This window comes from Tachyglossus aculeatus, chromosome 2 (assembly GCF_015852505.1).
Source record: "Tachyglossus aculeatus isolate mTacAcu1 chromosome 2, mTacAcu1.pri, whole genome shotgun sequence".
Classification (NCBI taxonomy): Eukaryota; Metazoa; Chordata; class Mammalia; order Monotremata; family Tachyglossidae; genus Tachyglossus; species Tachyglossus aculeatus.
This window is the reverse complement of record NC_052067.1, coordinates 175,211,859-175,231,366: the sequence shown is the minus strand read 5'-3', so window position 1 is coordinate 175,231,366 and position 19,508 is coordinate 175,211,859. Positions and strand designations below refer to the sequence as shown.

The 19,508-nt window shown below is 53.1% G+C and overlaps 1 protein-coding gene across 1 annotated transcript in view; it reads right to left on the bottom strand.

The window, feature by feature from the left end:
- The window catches only part of KEL (Kell metallo-endopeptidase (Kell blood group)), a 31,132-nt gene extending 12,769 nt beyond the window's left edge, over nucleotides 1–18,363 (bottom strand). The window contains exons 1-8 of the mRNA XM_038772016.1: nucleotides 18,241–18,363; nucleotides 15,848–15,989; nucleotides 15,098–15,292; nucleotides 14,647–14,771; nucleotides 12,113–12,259; nucleotides 11,582–11,638; nucleotides 11,280–11,468; nucleotides 10,487–10,641 (exon numbers count right to left, since the gene is read on the bottom strand). Of these exons, the coding sequence (XP_038627944.1) occupies nucleotides 10,487–10,641; nucleotides 11,280–11,468; nucleotides 11,582–11,638; nucleotides 12,113–12,259; nucleotides 14,647–14,771; nucleotides 15,098–15,292; nucleotides 15,848–15,989; nucleotides 18,241–18,363 (1,133 nt within the window). The remainder of the gene's footprint in view (nucleotides 1–10,486; nucleotides 10,642–11,279; nucleotides 11,469–11,581; nucleotides 11,639–12,112; nucleotides 12,260–14,646; nucleotides 14,772–15,097; nucleotides 15,293–15,847; nucleotides 15,990–18,240) is intronic.
- Nucleotides 18,364–19,508: the final 1,145 nt, after the last annotated feature.

The following is a 19,508-nucleotide window of genomic DNA, read 5'->3' as shown; positions in this document are numbered from 1 at the left end:
CTAAGTGGTGGGGTGGATACAAGCAAATCGGGTTGGACACAGTCCCTGTCCCTCATGGGGCTCACAGTCTCAATCCCAATTTTACAGATGAGGGAACTGAGGCACAGCAAAGAGCGTGACTCAGTGGAAAGAGCCCGGGTTTGGGGGTCAGAGGTCACAGGTTCTAATCCCAGCTCCGCCACTTGTCACCTGTGTGACTTGGGGCAAATCACTTTTTTTTTTTAAGACGGCATTTATTAAGCGCTTACTATGTGCAAAGCACTGTTCTAAGCGCTGGGGAGGTTACAAGGTAATCAGGTTGTCCCATGTGGGGCTCCCTAGTGACTCCTCTGCCTCCCGCCTTCTATCTCTCCTTGACGCTGCCAACCTCTTGCTCCACCCCACCTCGCCCACTCACCAACTTGGTCATACCCTCGGCCTCATCATCTCCTACCGCTGCACTGTGTCCACCCTCACCAACTCTGAAATCCCTCTCTCTGATCATAACTTTCTCACCTGCCTCCTCACTCACACTCCTTTCCCCTGTAAATCTGTATTACTCCCTCACAGAGATCTACATTCTCTGGACCCCATCCATCTTTCTGAGCGCCTTACACTCCACCTCTCCTCCCTCTCCTCTCTACCCAGTCTTGATGATCAGGTTACTGCTCTCAACTCTCCCCTTTCTACTCAGCTAGACTCACTCGCTCCCCTTTCCCTTCGCCGCTCTCGTACCACTAACCCACAGCCCTGGATCACTGCCACTGTCCGCCTCCTTCGCTCTTATGCTCGAGCTGCCGAACGCTGCTGGCGAAAGTCTAAACACCATGCCAACCTCGTTCACTTCAAGTTTATCCTTTCCTGCCTTAACTCAGCCCTCTCCTCTGCCAGACAAAACTATTTCTCCTCCCTTATTGACACCCATGTCCATCGCCCCCGCCAGCTCTTCCGTACATTCAACTCCCTTCTCAGGGCCCCGGTTCCTCCCCCTCCTCCTTCCCTCACCCCCAACGATCTGGCCTCCTACTTCATTAACAAAATTAAATCCATCAAGTCCGACCTCCCCAAAGTCACTCCCCCGACTTCTCCAACCCCCCGGCTCTCAACACTCTCTGCTACTCTCCCATCCTTCACAGCAGTATAATCAGAGGAGCTCTCCTCCCTCCTCTCAAGTGCTACTCCGGCCATGTGTGCTTCTGACCCCATTCCCTCTCATCTCATGAAGTCTCTCGCTCCGTCCCTTCTCCCCTCCTTCACTTCCATCTTCAACCACTCACTCTCCACTGGTTCCTTCCCCTCTGCCTTCAAACATGCCCATGTCTCTCCCATCCTAAAAAAACCCTCTCTTGACCCCATCTCACCTTCTAGTTATCGCCCCATCTGCCTCCTACCATTCTTTTCCAAACTCCTTGAACGAGTCGTCTACACGCGCTGCCTAGAATTCCTCAACACCAACTCTCTCCTCGACCTTCACCAATCTGGCTTCCATCCCCTACATTCCACGGAAACTGCCCTCTCAAAGGTCACCAATGACCTCCTGCTTGCCAAATCCAACGGCTCCTACTCTGTCCTAATCCTCCTCGACCTCCCAGCTGCCTTCGACACTGTGGACCACCCCCTTCTCTTCAACACGCTATCCAACCTTGGCTTCACAGACTCCGTCCTCTCCTGGTTCTCCTCTTATCTCTCCAGTCGTTCATTCTCAGTCTCTTTTGGGGGCTCCTCCTCCCCCTCACATCCCCTTACTGTGGGGGTTCCTCAAGGTTCAGTTCTTGGTCCCCTTCTGTTCTCGATCTACACTCACTCCCTTGGTGACCTCATTGGCTTCCACGGCTTCAACTATCATCTCTACGCTGATGACACCCAAATCTACATCTCTGCCCCTGCTCTCTCCCCCTCCCTCCAGGCTCGCATCTCCTCCTGCCTTCAGGACATCTCCATCTGGATGTCTGCCCGCCACCTAAAACTCAACATGTCCAAGACTGAACTCTTTGTCTTCCCTCCCAAACCCTGCCCTCTCCCTGACTTTCCCATCACTGTTGACGGCACTATCATCCTTCCCATCTCACAAGCCCACAAACTTGGTGTCATCCTTGACTCTGCTCTCTCATTCACCCCTCACATCCAAGCCGTCACCAAAACCTGCCAGTCTCAGCTCCGCAACATTGCCAAGCTCCGCCCTTTCCTATCCATCCAAACTGCTACCCTGCTCGTTCAAGCTCTCATCTTATCCCATCTGGACTACTGTATCAGCCTCCTCATCTCCCATCCTCGTGTCTCTCTCCACTTCAATCCATACTTCACGCTGCTGCCCAGATTGTCTTTGTCCAGAAATGGTCTGGGCATGTTACTCCCCTCCTCAAAAATCTCCAGTGGCTACCAATCAACCTACGCATCAGGCAGAAACTCCTCACCCTGGGCTTCAAGGCTCTCCATCACCTCGCCCCCTCCTACCTCACCTCCCTTCTCTCCTTCTACAGCCCAGCCCGTACACTCCGCTCCTCTGCCGCTAATCTCCTCACCATGCCTCGTTCTCGCCTGTCCCGCCGTTGACTCCCGGCCCACGTCCTCCCCCGGCCTGGAATGCCCTCCCTCCCCACACCCGCCAAGCTAGCTCTCTTCCTCCCTTCAAGGCCCTGCTGAGAGCTCACCTCCTCCAGGAGGCCTTCCCAGACTGAGCCCCCTCCTTTTTCTTCCCCTCCTCCCCCTCTCCATCCCCCCCACCTTACCTCCTTCCCTTCCCCACAGCACCTGTATATATGCATATATATTTGTCCATATTTATTACTCTATTTTACTTGTACATGTCTATTCTATTTATCTTATTTTGTTAATATGTTTTGTTCTCTGTCTCCCCCTTCTAGACTGTGAGCCCACTGCTGGGCAGGGACCGTCTCTGTATGTTGCCAACTTGTACTTCCCAAGCGCTTAGTACAGTGCTCGGCACACAGTGAGCGCTCAATAAATACAACTGATTGATTGATTGATTGACTTGCCCAAAGTCACACAGCTGACAAGTGGTGGAGCCTGGATTTGAACCCATGACCTCTGACTCCAAAGCCCAGGCTCTTTCCACTGAGCCACGCTGCTTCTCCACTTAACTTCTCTATGCCTCAGTTACATCATCTACAAAATGGGGATTAAGACTGTGAGCCCCACGTGGGACCACCTGATAACCTTGTATTTACCCCAGCACTTTGAACAGTGCTTGGAACATAGAAAGCACTTAACAGATGCCATTATTACTATTATGTGAAGTGACTTGCCCGAGGCCACACAGCAGGCAGGTAGCAGAGTGGGGATTAGAACCCATGGCCTTCTGACTTCTAGGCCCGGGCTCTAGCCACTTCGCCATGCTGCTTCTCAGGCCGGGGAAGCCCGGAAAGTGATGAGGAAGGAGACAGGAGGCCCTGGTCCGACAGGCTGCACGGGCCAGGATCTCCAGCCCAGCCCAATCCAACCTGCCCCATTCCGGAAGGAGACAGGGAGAAGGGGGTCAGACGGATGGACAACAGGAGAGTGTGACTTTTAATCAATCAATCAATCAATCGTATTTATTGAGCGCTTACTATGTGCAGAGCACTGTACTAAGCGCTTGGGAAGTACAAATTGGCATCACATAGAGACAGTCCCTACCCAACAGTGGGCTCACAGTCTAAAAGGGGGAGACAGAGAACAGAACCAAACATACCAACAAAATAAAATAAGTAGGATAGAAATGTACAAGTAAAATAAATAAATAAATAGATAAATAGAGTAATAAATATGTACAACCATATATACATATATACAGGTGCTGTGGGGAAGGGAAGGAGGTAAGACGGGAGGATGGAGAGGGGGACTAGGGGGAGAGGAAAGAAGGGGCTCAGTCTGGGAAGGCCTCCTGGAGGAGGTGAGCTCTCAGCAGGGCCTTGAAGGGAGGAAGAGAGCTAGCTTGGCGGATGGGCAGAGGGAGGGCATTCCAGGCCCGGGGGATGACGTGGGCCGGGGGTCGATGGCGGGACAGGCGAGAGCGAGGTACAGTGAGGAGATTAGTGGTGGAGGAGCGGAGGGTGCGGGCTGGGCAGTAGAAGGAGAGAAGGGAGGTGAGGTAGGAGGGGGCGAGGTGATGGACAGCCTTGAAGCCCAGGGTGAGGAGTTTCTGCTTGATGCGCAGATTGATCGGTAGCCATTGGAGGTTTTTGAGGAGGGGAGTAATATGTCCAGAGCGTTTCTGGACAAAGATAATCCGGGCAGCAGCAGCATGAAGCATGAAGACTTTTAGACTGTGAGCCCACTGTTGGGTAGGGACTGTCTCTATATGTTGCCAACTTTTACTTCCCAAGCGGTTAGTACAGTGCTCTGCACACAGTAAGTGCTCAATAAATATGATTGATTGATTGAGAGGAAACGGGTGACGAGCTAGGGGGAGGCAGAGGAATATGGGACTGAGAGCAGAAGGGGAACAGAGGCCTGACTCCCTCCTTGCCTTCACTCCCTTCCCCCCCTAACCTCGCTGTTCTGCTAGGTCAAGAGCCTGTGAACCCCCTCCCTGGCCAAACAGGTTGTGGTCAATCAATCAACGATATTTATTTAGGTGTGGACAGCCACTCTGCCCACCCCAGAACCAGCATCTGCAGGGCAGGTTGCGTATTCAGCTGGAGAAGAAGTCAGCACCCACTGACACCGCAAGCTCTGCATGGCCAAAACTGAACTCCTCATCTTTCCTTCCAAACCCTCCCCTCCCCCTGGTTTTCTCATCACTGTAGACACCACCGCCATCTCCCGCCCCCGTCTCACCAGCCTGTAAACTTGATATGATCCTTCAACCTGCCAATTCAGTCAATCACCCATACCATCACAACATCTGCACTTGGAATGGTACTTTCTGAGCGCTCAGTACAGTGCTCTGCACACAGTAAGCGCTCAATAAATACAGTTGAATGAATGAATGAACATCTCTGGGATCTATTCTTTCATCTCCAGCTCAACTGCCACCATGCTGGTCATAGCCATCGCCACAACTGTGTCAGCCATATTTTACACTGGTATTGTTAAGTGCTTACTATGGGCTAACCACTGGGCTTAACACACACATCTTGGACACACACTCGATCTCATTTCTAGACTGTGAGCCCGTTGTTGGGTAGGGACCGTCTCTATATGTTGCCAACTTGTACTTCCCAAGCCCTTAGTACAGTGCTCTGCACACAGTAAGCGCTCAATAAATACAACTGAATGAATGAATGAATGAATCGTCTCTAGCCGCTGCACAATCTCTAACCTCACCGACTCTGAAATCCCCCTCTCTGACCATAAACTCCTCACTTGACTTCTCTCCCACACACCTCCGCCCCATAAATCTCTACTGTTCCTCCACAGAGACCTCTGATCTTTTGACTCCATCCAATTTTCTCAATTCATCAGGCCCCACTTAGCTTCCGTATCCAAACTACCTTTTCTTGATTCATTCAATCGTTATTTATTGAACAATTACTGTGTGCAGACCACTGTACTAAGCTCTGGGGAGAGTACAACGATAAGCACATTCTCTGCCCACAGCGAGCTCACAGTCTAGAAGGATAATAATGATATTTGTTAAGCTACTACTCCGTCCCGGTCACTGTACTAAGCACTGGGGAGGATACAAGCAAACAGGGTGGGTCACAATTGACGCTCTAAACACCACACTCTCTACTGAACTCAATTCATTCGCTCCCCTGTCCCTTCGTTGATCTCATACCACTAACCCACAACCCTACATCGCCACCAAAGTCCACCTCCTTCGCTCTTGTGCACGGGCCACAGAGCGCTGCTGGTGGAAATCTAGATATCAGGCCAACCTTGTCCACTTCAAGTTTATCCTTGCACGATTTAACTCTGCCCTCTCCTCTGCTCTCCAAAATGATTTCTCCATCCTTATTGACACCCGTGCCCACCGCCCTCGCCAGTTGTTCCAGATGTTTAACTCTCTCCTCAAACCCCTGTCCCTCCATCTCTCCCATCTTTTGCCCCTAATGACCTGGCCACCTACTTTATTAAGAAAACCAAAACTATCAGGCGTGTTCTCCCTAAAAATTTCACCTGCCCCTCCCCAGTCATTCCCTCATCCTGTCCCTTCTTCAACTCTCCCATCTTTCCCATCAGTATCTCAAGAGGAGATCTGCCGTCTCTCAAATTCCACTTCTCCACCTATGCATCCAACTCCATCCCTTTGCACCTTATCAAATGACTTGCCCCCTCCCTTCTTCCACCCCTAACCACCATCTTCAACTGCTCGCCCTCCCATGGCTTCTTCCCCACTGCTTTCAAACATGCCCATGTCTCCCCTATCCTGAAAAAAACCCTCCCTTGACCACACGGTTCCCTCCAGTTATCACCTCACCTCACTCCTACCATTCCTCTCCAGACTCCTGGAGCGAGTTGTCTACACCCACTATCTCCAATTCCTGTCCTCCAGTTCCCTCCTTGACTGTCTCCAATCTGGCTTCCGTCCCCTTCACTTCACAGAAACTACCCTCTCAAAGGTCACCGATGCTCTCCTTCTTGCCAAATCTAACGGCCTCTTCTTCATCCTAATCTTCTTCCACCTCTCAGCTGCCTTTGACACTGTCGACCCTCCCCTTCTGGAATCAAATTCGTGAAGCATTCCATATTTTTTCGTTCTCACCTGTCTTTCCGTCGACCCCCGGCCCACGTCCTTCCCCTGGCCTGGAATGCCCTCCCTCCACACAACCGCCAAACTAGCTCTCTTCCTCCTTTCAAAGCCCTACTGAGAGCTCACCTCTTCCGGGAGGCCTTCCCAGACTGAACCTCCTTTTACCTCTCCTCTTCCCCATCCCCCCCCCGCCCTACCTCCTTCCCCTCCCTACAGCACTTGTATATGTTTGTATAGATTTATTACTCTGTTTATTTTACTCGTACATATTTACTACTCTATTTTGTTAATGATGTGCACGTAGCTATAATTCTATTTATTCTGACGATTTTGACACCTGTCTACATGTTTTGTTTTGTTGTCTGTCTCCCCCTTCTAGACTGTGAGCCCGTTGTTGGGAAGGGACCGTCTCTATATGTTGCCGATTTGTACTTCCCAAGCGCTTAGTACAGTGCTCTGCACAGAGTAAGCGCCCAATAAATACGATTGAATGAATGAATTATCCAACCTCGGCTTCGCTGGCGCTGCCCTTTCCTGGTTCTCCTATTTCTCTGGCTGCTCATTCTCCGTCTCTTTCAGGGATTTCTCCACTGCCTCCCACCCCCCTGAGGTGTCCCCCCAAGATTCAGTTCTGGCCCCACTTCCATTCTCCACGTACATCCACTCCTGTGGAGAGCTCATTCGCTCCCATGGCTTCAACTACCACAATTATGCAGATGATTCCCAAATCGACATCTCCAGTCTTGATCTCTCTCCCTCTCTGCAGTCTCGTATTGGCTCCTGCCTTCAAGGCATCTCTACTTGGATGCCCTGCCGCCACTTCAAACTTAACGCATCAAAAATGCAACTCCTTAGCTTCCCACCCAAACCCGGCCCTTCCCCCTGATTTTTCCATCACTGTAGATGACACCACCATCCCTTCTGTCTCACAAGCCCATAACCTCGGTGTTATCCTTGACTCCTCACTCTCATTCAACCCACATATTCAGTCCATCACTAAATCCTGTCGGTTCGACCTTCACAATACAGCTAAAATCCTCCCTTTCCTCTCTATCCAAACTGCCAACCACGTTAATCCAATCCCTTATTTTATCCCACCTTGGTTACTGTATCTGCCTCCTTGCCGACCTCCCTGCCTTGCGCTGCCCGGATCATGAGAGAAGCAGCATGGCTCAGTGGAAAGAGCACGGGCTTTGGAGTCAGAGGTCATGGGTTCAATTCCGGCTCCGCCAACTGTCAGCTGCGTGACTTTGGGCAAGTCACTTAACTTCTCTGTGCCTCAGTTCCCTCACCTGTAAAATGGGGATTAAGACTGTGAGCCCCACGTGGGACAACCTGATCACCTTGTAACCTCCCCAGCGCTTAGAACAGTGCTTTGCACATAGTAAGTGCTTAAGAAATGCCATTATTATTATTATTATATTATTATCATTCTTCCACAGAAATGGTATCCGTGTTTCCCCTCTCCTCAAGAACTCGAAGTGGTTGCCCATCCACCTCCACATCAAACAGAAACTCCTTGCCATCGGTTTTAAAACCAGTCACCTTGCCCCCTCCTACCTCACCTCACTGCTCTCCTACTATAGTCCATACAGTTCGCTCCTCCAATCCAAACCTACTCACTGTACCTTGATCTCTACCTATCTATAGCTTTCTCTAACCCTCTCCCTATCTATCTATTGCCTACCTGTCTACCTCGATCTCACTGCCGACCTCTCACCCAAATCCTGCCTCTGGCCTGGAATGCCCTCCCTCTTCAAATCGGACAGACAATGACTCTCTCCCACAGCAAAGCCTTATAGAAGCCACATCTCCTCCAAGAGGCCTTCCCTGACAAAGCCCTCTTTTCCTTTTCTTCCACTCCTTCCTGTGTCACCCTGACTTGTTCCCTTTATCCATCCCCGCATCCCAGCCCCCTAGCACTTATACTCGTATCTGTCATTTATTTATTTCTATTAATGTCTGTCACCCCTCTAGACTGTAAGCTCATTTTGGACAGGGAATGTGTCTGTTATATTGTTATATTGTACTCTCCTAAGCGCTTAGTAATAATAATAATAATAATGATGGCATTTGTTAAGCTCACAGTCTTAATCCCCATTTTTAGAGATGAGGGAACTGAGGCTCAGAGAAATTAAGTGACTTGCCCAAGGTCACACAGCAGACTTGTGGTGGAGTCGGGATTCGAACCCATGACCTCTGACTCCAAACCCCGGGCTTTGCACATAGTAAGTACAGTGCTCTGCACACAGCAAGAGCTCAGTAAATATGATTGATTGATACGATAGATGCAGGTTGGACCACAAGGGGCTTACACTATAATAATAATAATAATGGCATTTATTAAGTGCCTACTATGTGCAAAGCACTGTTGTAAGTGCTGTGGAGGTTACATGGTGATCAGGTTGTCCCACAGGGGGCTCACAATCTTTAATCCCCATTTTACAGATGAGGGAACTGAGGCACAGAGAAGTTAAGTGACTTTCCCAAAGTCACACAGCTGACAATTGGCAGAGCTGGGTTTCGAACCCATGACCTCTGACTCCAAAGCCCGTGCTCTTTCCATTGAGCCACACTGCTTCTCTAAGGGGGAGTGTAAGGGGAGTATAAGGGGGAGTGGGAACAGGTATTGAATCCCCATTTTACACATGAGGAAACTGAGGCCCAGGGTCACACAGCAGGCAAGTGTTGGAGCCAGGATTAGTACCCAGATCTCTTGACTCCTCAGCCCGGGCTTCTTTCACTAGGGCTTGCTGGCCTCCTTGTCTCCAGGCTCTCCCTTCTCAGGCCTCATATCTCACTCTGTGCTCGTATATCATTTTTCTCAACCTTGCTCTGTGCCCATTCTGTCAGCTCCTCAAAACCCTCCGAAGCTTGCCCATTCATTCCTACCCGAGGCAGAAATTCCCAGTCCTAGGCTTTAAAACACTTAATCTGCCTTTCCCCTCTTTCCTCCTTTCCCCCTACAACACGGCTCATACCCTTTATTCCACTAATACCTCGTTGTACCTCAATCTCATCTACCTCAGGGCTGACCCCTCACCCACATCCTGCCTCTGGCCTGGAACACCCTCCCTGCTTCATATCTTCTAGACTGTGAGCCCACTGTTGGGTAGGGACCGTCTCTATATGTTGCCAACTTGTACTTCCCAAACGCTTAGTACAGTGCTCTGCACACAATAAGCGCTCAATAAATACGATTGATTGATTGATTGATATCTGACAAGCCACTCTTCTCCCCACCTTCCAAGCCTTGTCAACACCGCATAGCCTCCAAAACGCCTCCCTTACTTAAGCTAAGCTCTCCTCTCCCCATCCTCTACCCCTGCCAGCCCAAGTACGATGTTAGCACGTCCGCATTACGGTCCCTGGGGAGTCATGCATTACAATCCCTGGGGAGTCATGCTCCTTAGAAGTTTTGTACCCATCATTTATGCTCCATTGCTTCCTCCTATTAGTAATCTAGTCTCCCTGGCTAGGCTGTAAGCCCCTTTAGGCCAACAATCATGTATATTAGCTCTGTTGGGCTCTCCCCACTGCTGAATATAGTGGTCCTCACAGAGTAGGTGGTCAATAAATCTGGTTGTTGATTTGATGGATTGATTGGTGGAGCTGCTGTGGCCATCACAGAAAATCAGAAGAGCTCCGGGGAAACATTCCAAGGGAGAACTTGCATTCTAGGGGCGAATTCCAGGGGGGGAGCGCTCCAGAGAACGAGCCCTCTGGGGGAGGAGCACTGACCATCCTCTGCAGTGGCGACAGCAGTTGTGACCTCCATTACCAAACCCCCCCCGTGATTGAGGGGTCTCTCCACTTCCCCCTTCCCCCTTCCCCCTCACCGTGGTGCCCAGTTGACCACCCCACACCCACCTGCCTCTCGCCTGCTCCTGCAGCTGTTGGATGACCTGGGCCGCGCCCTTCAGGTAGTCCAGGTCGTGCACCACCAAGGTCTGTGAGGGCTCCAGAGGCATTGGAGAGAAGGTGGCCCGCAGACAGGACAACCAGTCGAAGATGGGGACCTCTTTCTGTGGGAGACAGGCACACACACACACAGATGGCTCTGGAGGAGACACAGCACAGAAAGAGGTGTCCTCCACCTCCCAGGGAGAGATAATAATAATAATAATGATAGCTGTGGTGTCTGTTAAGTGCTTACTATCCACCAGGCACTGGACTAAACACTGGGGTAGATACCAGGTAATTGGTTTGGACAGAGTTCCTGTCTCACCCTGGGCTCACAATCTTAATCCCCATTTCGCAAATGAGGTAACTGAGGCACAGAGAAGTTAAGTGTGGTGCCCAAGGTCACATAGTGAACAAGCGGCAGAGCCGGGAATAGAACCCAGGTCCTAAAAATGGCAGGGAGTGGGGAGAGGGATGGGGAGGGTGGAGAGGGAGGGGAGAGGGGGAGTAAGGTAGTAGAAGATGAGGGAGGGTCGATGAGGGCATGGGGATTGGGGAGAGGGGTTAGTGAGGAGAGGGGAGGGAAGGGTGGTGAGGACGGAGGGGTGAGAAGGGAACAAAAAGCCTTGGCAGGTGAGGAGGAGGAATCGGAACCAAGAATAAAACTGGTGGGTCCGGGGTTGGATGGCCCAAGATTCAGGAGACTCAAAAGGAAAGGTCCGTCCACCCAGGGCGCCTCCCCACCTCCCGGTCCGGCTACCTGCAGCTGGGCCACCGTGGTGGGCTGGAAGAGCCGGCCCCCCGCCCGCCGCTCCTCCAGGGACCTCAGCTCCTTCTGCAGCATTGACGAGATGGACAGAGACATGGAGGCATGATTGCCCGCCACGTCGGGAGTCCCTCCCAGCAGAGTCCCCAGACGCGTCAGGTAGGCCAGGTAGGCCCTCAGCATCTGGCGGGGGGAGCAGAGCCACAGGTGGGGGTCCTGCCAGCCTCATCCCGCCCCGCCCCGCCATCCGCCCCATCCCTCCCATCCATCCGTCCCACGCCCCGGGAGGCCGGTACCTGGGGGTAGTTGCCCTGGCTGTCCTGGGAGGGAATCATGAGCTCTGGCTGGTCGATCTGGGGAGGACAGAGGCTGCAGAGAAGGAGGGGTGGGGGGGACCCCAACGGGGAGGGGGCCGGGACCACGGGGGTTGGGGACCAGGGCGGTGCCTGGCACAAATACTGTTCCAATAATAATAATAATGATGGTATTTGTTAAGCACTGACTATGCGCCCAACTCTGTTCTAAGTACTGGGGTAGATGCCAGGTCATCAGGCTGTCCCAGGTGGGGCTCACAGTCTTAAGCCCCATTTGATAGATGAGGTCACTGAGATCCAGAGAGGTGAAGTGGCTTTCCCAAGGTCACACAACAGACAAGGGGCAGAGTTGAGATTAGAAGCCATGCCCTTTGACCCAAACCCGTGGTCTTGCCACTAAGTCACACTGTCTCTGACCTCCCTGCCTCCTGTCTCTCCCCACTTGAGCCCATCCGTCTCTTGGCCTCCCACTCCTCTACCCCTCGGCCCCTCCCATTTCTCTGGCCCCCTCACCTGGATGACGAGCTCATGTGGGGGCTCCGGGCTGGGCCCCAGGTAGGCTCGGAAGAACGGAAAGGAGCCATACTCGCTCATCAGGAGCTTCAGGGTCTGGTTTAAGTTGGGGGGCCGCCAGGGGCCCGCGATGCGCCAGCCTCCCAGCTGAGGAAAAGGTCAGGATTCAGGGGGTTGCACCCCGTTCTGTCCCCGGGTCCGCTGCCCTGGATGTCAACCGGTGGGAGCCCAGGCCCAAGAAGGAGCCGAGGTGGGAGCTACCGTTGAGGTTGGGGCTGGGGGCTGAGGTTGGGGTTGAGCCTGGGACTGGGGATGGGGATTGGGGATAAGGATGGGGCTGGGACTGGGGCTGGGGTTGGGCCGGGGAATGGGGACTGAAGATGGGGCTGGGCCTGGGATTAGGATGGGTCGGGGACTGGGGGCTGAGGATGTGGTTGGCCTGGGAATAGGGGCTGAGGATGGAGCTCTTGCCCATTTTCTCTCTGGCGCCTGGAACTTGCTCTTCCTTTATAATTGAGAGTCCGCCACTCTCCCCTTCTTCAAAACCCTTCTAAAATCCCATCTCCTCCAAAAGGCCTTCCCAGGCTAAGCCCTTTATTTAATAATAATAATAATAATAATAATTATGGCAATAACAATAATTATGGTATTTGTTAAGCACTTACTATGTGCCAAGCACTGTTCTAAGCACTGGGGTGGATAGAAGGTAATCAGATTGTCCCATGTGGGGGCTCACTGTCTTAATCCCCATTTTACAGATGAGGTAACTGAGGCCCAGAGAAATGAAGTGACTTGCCCAAGGTCACATAGCAGACAAGCGGTGGGGCCGGCATTAGAACCCACATCCTCCGACTCCCAAACCCGTGCTCATTCCCCTAAGCCACGCTGCTTCTCTTCTTTATTTCCACTAACTACGAAAATAGTTATAACAATATTAGTACTCGTTAATAATAATAATAATAATGGCATTTATTAAGCACTTACTATGTGCAAAGCACTGTTCTAAGCGCTGGGGAGGTTACAAGGTGATCGGGTGTCCCACGTGGGGCTCACAATCTTAATCCCCATTTTACAGATGAGGTAACTGAGGCACAGAGAAGTCAAGTGACTTGCCCAAAGTCACACAGCTGACAATTGGTGGAGCCGGGGTTTGAACCCATGACCTCCGACTCCAAAGCCCGGGCTCTTTTCCACTGAGCCACGTAAGTGCTTACTATGTGCCAAGCACTGTTCTAAGCACTGGGGTAGATATACAAGTTGTCCAGTTCAGACACAGTCCCTGTCCCGCATAGGACTAACAGTCTAAGTAGGAGGGAGTAGAATTTAATCCCCATTGTACAGATAGGGTAACTGAGGTACAGAGAAGTTAAGAAGCTTGCCCAAGGTCCCACAGCAGACAGGTGGCAGAGCTGGGATTAGAACCCGGGTCCACTGACTTCCAGGCTCGAGTTCTTTCCACTAGACCATGTTGCTTCTCTGCTTTCATTCATTCCTTCTTTTGGTCATATTTATTGAGCACTTACTGTGTGCAGAGCACTGCACTAAGCGCTTGGGAAAGTACAGTACAACAATGAAGAGAGACAATCCCTGCCCACGACGAGCTCACAGTTTGGCGGGGCCAGGGGTTCGACTGTGCTTCGACTATGACCTTGGCTTTGCCCTCTGATCTCACCCCAGCCTGACAGGGCTCAGGCAAATATTAGGGAAGCAGCGTGGCTCAGTGGAAAGAGCCCGGACTTTGGAGTCAGAGGTCATGGGTTCGAATCCTGGATCCACCACATGTCTGCTGTGTGACCTTGGGCAAGTCACTTAACTTCTCTGAGCCTCAGTTACCTCATCTGTAAAATGAGGATTGACTGTGAGCCCCAGGTGGGGCAACATGATCACGTTGTATTCCCCCCCAGCGCTTAGAACAGTGCTTTGCACATAGTAAGCGCTTAATAAATGCCACTTAAAAAAATATTCTTGTATTACACTCCTCCCCCTATCTGCCATTCATTTTAATAATGATGGTATTTGTTAAGCACTTACTACGTGCAAAGCACTGTTCTAAGCTCTGGGGGGATACAAGGTGATCAGGCCGTCCCACAGGGGGCTCACAATCTTAATCCCCATTTTACAGATGATGTAACTGAGGCACAGAGAAGTGAAGTGACTTGCCCAAAGTCACACAGCCGATAAGTGGCAGAGCTGGGATTTGACCCATGACCTCTGACTCCAAAGCCTGTGCTCTTTCCACTGAGCTACACTGCTTCCCTAACGTCTGCCTCCCTCTGTAGACTGTAAGCTCCTTGTGGACAAGGATTGGGTCCACCGATGCTTGTTATAGCGTACTTTCTCTGGTGCTTAGTACAGAGCTCTGCATCCACTAGGCGCTCAATAAAGTCCATTGATTGACTGGTGACTGGGGGTTGGAGCTGAGCGTTGGAGGTTGGGGGTCCGGGCTGGGAGGCTGGAGGACAGAAGCCCTTCCCCGGTGTCCGGCCCCCTCCTCCCCCCTCCATGACGACGCGGTCCTGGCTGGGGGCACTGACCTGCTGGATGACCTGCGAGAGCGGGCCGATGCCCTGTGTCTCGATGCTCACCGTGTCCATGCAGGAGCGGTAGTAGCCCAAGGCCTTCTCCGCCGCGGATCCTGGGCTGGGGGCGGGCGCGGCCTCTGGGAAGGACACCCCGGGACGGCCGGCACGGGGTCACGCCAGCCTCCACGTGCCGGGATGGATCTCTGTCTCCGGGCAACTCCCACGCGGGGCCCCCCTCGCCCCACTTCACAGGGGTCACCCTCTCCTCACTGCCTGGGGGCCACCATTCTCCTCCCTCTCATTTATTCAGTCTTATTTATTGAGCGCTTACGTGTGCAGAGCACTGTACTAAGCACTTGGAAAGTACAATCCCTGCCCACACTGGGCTTACAATCTCTCTCCCCACTCACTCATTCCCCCTCCTCCTGGTCTGTGGGGGTGGGGGGCTTCGCCTCGTCCTTACCCAGCAGCTTCTGGAGCCGGTTGTGGTTCTCCTCTTCCAGGGTGCGGAAGGTGCTGTACCCGACCCCTGGGGGGTCCCCTGCCCCCCAGCCCCCGCAGGCGAAGCTGTAGAAATCTGCACAGGGCGAGACGCTGGCATTGCTAGCCGCGCTGTAGCGGGCAAGGAGGGCTGTGCATGCCGGACTCTGGCAGGGGCCTGTGGGCAAGAGGGAGATCTGTGAGCTTGGGGCTAGGGGCTAGGGGCTTGGGGCTAGGAGTTTGGAGATCAGGGCTAGGGATTTTGGGCTCAGGGCTAGGGGTTTGGAGATCAGCGTTTAGAGAAGAAGCATGGCTTAGCGGCAAGAGCACGGGCTTGGGAGTCAGAGGTTGTGGGTTCTAAACCCGGCTCCGCCACTTGTCAGCTGTGTGACTTTGGGCAAGTTACTTCACTTCTCTGGCCCTCAGTTACCTCAAATGGGGATGAAGACTGTGAGCCCCACAGGGGACAACCTGATAACTTTGTATCTACCCCGGTGCTTAGAACATTGCTTGGCACATAGTAAGTGCCGAACAAATGCCATTATTATTATTACTATAGGGGCAAGGGGTTTGGGGTTTGGGGTGCATGGGGAAGATGCCCCGGGACCAGGCAGTTCCCTACTTAGGGAGGTGGAGACCTAGACCGGAGGCTGGCGGGGGGGGAGGTCGGGAGGGGAGAGGCTGGGCAGGAAGAGGCTGGACGGGGGTGGTGGGGAGGGGTCGGCTCTCGTACGCGGGCTGCAGCCGAGCAGGTTGTAGACCATCAGGACGGAGAAGGCCACCAGCAGGCCGAAGAACACCAGGGTCCCCAGCGTCCGTCCCAGGGGAGACCAGCGCCGACTCTGCTCCTGGGGGGACGCCTCCTCCAGGCCGTGCTGCCGGGACTGGGCCGCACCGGGTGGGAAGAGACCAGAGTGAGAGGAGAGAGACAGAAACCCAAGGCGATGGCCACGGGGACGGGGTCAGGGAGATGCGGGAAGATGATAATGAGAATAATAGCAATTCCGGTATTTGTTAAGCGCTTGCTATGAGCCGGCCACTGTATTAAGTGCTAGGGTGGATACAAGCAAATCGGGTTGGACATGGTCCCTGTTCCACATAGGGCTCACAATCTTAATCCCCATTTTACAGATGAGGGAACTGAGGCACATAGAAATGAAGTGACTCGTCCAAGGCCACACAGCAGACAAGCGGCAGAGCAGGAATTAGAACCCGTGACCTTCTGACTCCCGGGCCGGTGCTCTGTCCACTACGCCATGCTGAGATGAGAGACAGGGAGTCAGAGAGACCCCTGACAATAATATTTATTTATTCCTTCATTCGTATTGAGTGCTTATTGTGTGCAGAACACTGTAATAATAATTATGGTACTAATTAACCGCTTACTATGTGCCAAGCACTGTTCTAAGTGCTGGGGGAGGTACAAGTCCCATAGGACACAATGCCTGTCCCACATGGGGCTCACACTCTTAATTCCCATTTTACAGATGAGGGACCCAAGGCCCAGAGAAGTGAAGTGACTTCCTCAAAGTCACACAGCAGACATGTGACTGAGCTGGGATTAGAATCCATGACTTTCTGACTTCCAGGCCTGTGCTCTATCCACTAAGGCATGCTTACTTCTGCTGTACTAAGCGCTTGAGAAAGTACAATATAGCAATAAACAGTCATGTCTTCTGTGTGCAGAGCACTGTACCGAGCACTTGGGAGAGAGCAATAGAGCCAAAGACACAGCTCCTGCCCTCAAGGGGGTTTCAGTCTAGGAGAATTTTCAAGGCACCTACAATATGTCTGTCTACAATCTGTTACTATTCTATTTATTTTGTTAATGATGTGCATACAGCTTTAAATCTATTTGTTCCTACGATTTTGACACCTGTCCACATGTTTTGTTTTGTTGTCTGTCTCCCCCTTCTACACTGGAGCCCGTTATTGGGTAGGGACTGTCTCTATATGTTGCTGACTTGTACTTTCCAAGTGCTTAGTGCAGTGCTCTTCACACAGTAAGTGCTCAATAAATACGATTGAATGAATGAATGAATGAATCTGTCAGGGAGATGGGGCATTCATTCATTCATTCATTCAATCGTATTTATTGAATGGGGCAGAGCACTGCACTAAGGGCTTGGAAAGTACCATACAGCAATCAAGGGAGACAGTTCCTGCCCACAATAGGCTTACAGTCTAGAAGGGCAGAATGAGAAATAAAGACAGACCAGAGTGTCATGGCTGGCCCCTCCTCCCCCTCCCCCATCAGCTGCTAGCTGAAGAGGATGGGGTCGGGGGTGAGTGGATCGGGGCCTTGTGGTCACCCCTGGTGGGAGGCGAAGCTCTGGAAAATGGGAGGGGGCCGGGGGAGGGGCAGGGGGCTCTGGGACTCTTTTCCACAACCCGCCAGTCCACCCCACCCCGGCATCATGGCGAGGAGACCTGACCCCGGGGTCAGGGGGTGAGCTGGGCTGGGCCCCGGAGCATGGTGGTACAACGGGCAGCCGCAGGGACACAAAAGGTGGGCAGGGAGGAGTTGGGGGGATCGGGGTGGGGGTGGGAGTCGATGGAAGGCCAGGAGAATAGTTAGGGAGTGGAGTTAGGATTGTGCCCACACTTATTCCTTCTCTAGTCTAGGCCCTCTCCTCCTCCACCATCCCCCTTCTGCCCACCCTCCAGAACTGAACTGGGGAGGAGGAGCACGTTCTCGGGGGGCAGGGGCCAGGGGGCTCCTGAAGGGGAAGGGGACTTTGCCTGGGCTCCTGGCCCTTACAGGGCAGGGCAGAAGGAGAGGAAAGGTCCGGAAGCCCCTTGGGGTGGGGGTGGAGCGGGGAGCAAGCCCTTCCCGGACCTGTGGGTCTCGATCTGGAATTAGATATTATAGATTATTCATTCATTCTTTATTGAGCACTTACTGTGTGCAGAGCACTGCACTAAGTGCTTGGGAAGGACAAATCGGCAACATATAATCAACATAATGTCTCTCTCCCTGACTAGACTATAAACTCCTTGTGTCTACTGACTCTGTAGTATTGTACTCTTCCAAGTGCTTAGTCCAGTACTCTGCACAGAGTAAGCACTCAATAAATACCACTGATGATGATGAGAAGGAGGAGTCGGGAGTCTGGGTGAGGGTACCTGCTGCCTCCTTGCTCTGTAGAGTGACGGGTTGCTACCCGCTCGGTCTTTGTCTCTTTGGGTCTCTCCGCGACTCTCCATGTCTCTGTCCACATCTCGGCTGTTTCCGCTCTCAGCGTCCATTCACCCGCTCTGTGCCCCGCTCTGTCCCAGCAGGGCTTGATTCCGGGGTAGCCTTGAGCGGCCTCACGCCCCCTGCCCCGCCCCACCCCGATGCGGCTCTCTCCGGCCCACCGGCCCACCTCCTGCTCCCTCTGTGCCTCCGTTTCCCCCGTCCTGAAGAAGGGAGGCTCCACCCGCGGCCTGCCGCGACTCCCACATGGCTGCCAGCTGATGGGAGAGCTGTGCTATCGGGCTGGAGGCCCCAAGCCCAGTCCAGCCCAGCCCACCCCCTCCTGCCTTATCTGGCCACCCCAGAGGGGCCACTGGGGGCCCCTCCTGCCTCCCAGCTGCCCCTCCCTTCCTCCTCGCCCCACCGCCTGTCCCCCGTCCCCATCTCTCCTTGCCCGGCTTAGATCTTGGGGGTTCTTGAGGGGAAAGAGTGAAGGGTAAGGCCGGGCTGCCCGCCACCGCCCCCCTCCCCGGCCTGTCCCAAACAGGCCCGAGGGCCTCCACCCCACCTTGCCCAGCTTGGCGTGGTGGCTAGAACACGGGCCTGGGACTCAGAAGGTCCGTCACTTATCTGCTGGGTGATTTTGGGCAAGTGGCTTCACTTCTCTGGGCCTCAGCTACCTCATCTGGAGAATGGGGATTGAGACTGTGAGCTCCTCATGGGACAGAGACTGTGTCCAATCTGATTTGCTTGTATCCACCACAGCGCTTAGTAGAGAGCCTGGCACATAGAAAGCACTTAACAAATACCACAGTCATCATCATCCTGGCCTGCCGGGCCTGCTCCAACCCCACTCAGATGGGGCAGAGGTAGGCAGGAATATCAGAGAAGTGGGCCACCTCTGATATTCTGTTTCTGGCTCTGGTGGCCGCCTTAACTAGTGCCTTTGGTCTCCCCCAAGTTCCTGGAAGGCCGAAGCTGTTTGACTTCACTGGGCCCACCGTCTCCTTCTTCTGTCCTGCTTTCCCAGGGCTCAGTGTCCTGCTCAGCACGCTGACACAGCCTGTTGCCTGCCTCCCTACCTGCCTCCCAGCTCCCTCCCTGCTCCCTTCTTTTCTGCCTCCCTGAGGGTACCTGAGGAGACTGGAGAGGCTGGAAGAGAAGCTGAGGTCAAGATTAGGGTGCCTGGGGAGACTGGGTGGCTGTGGACCCCTGG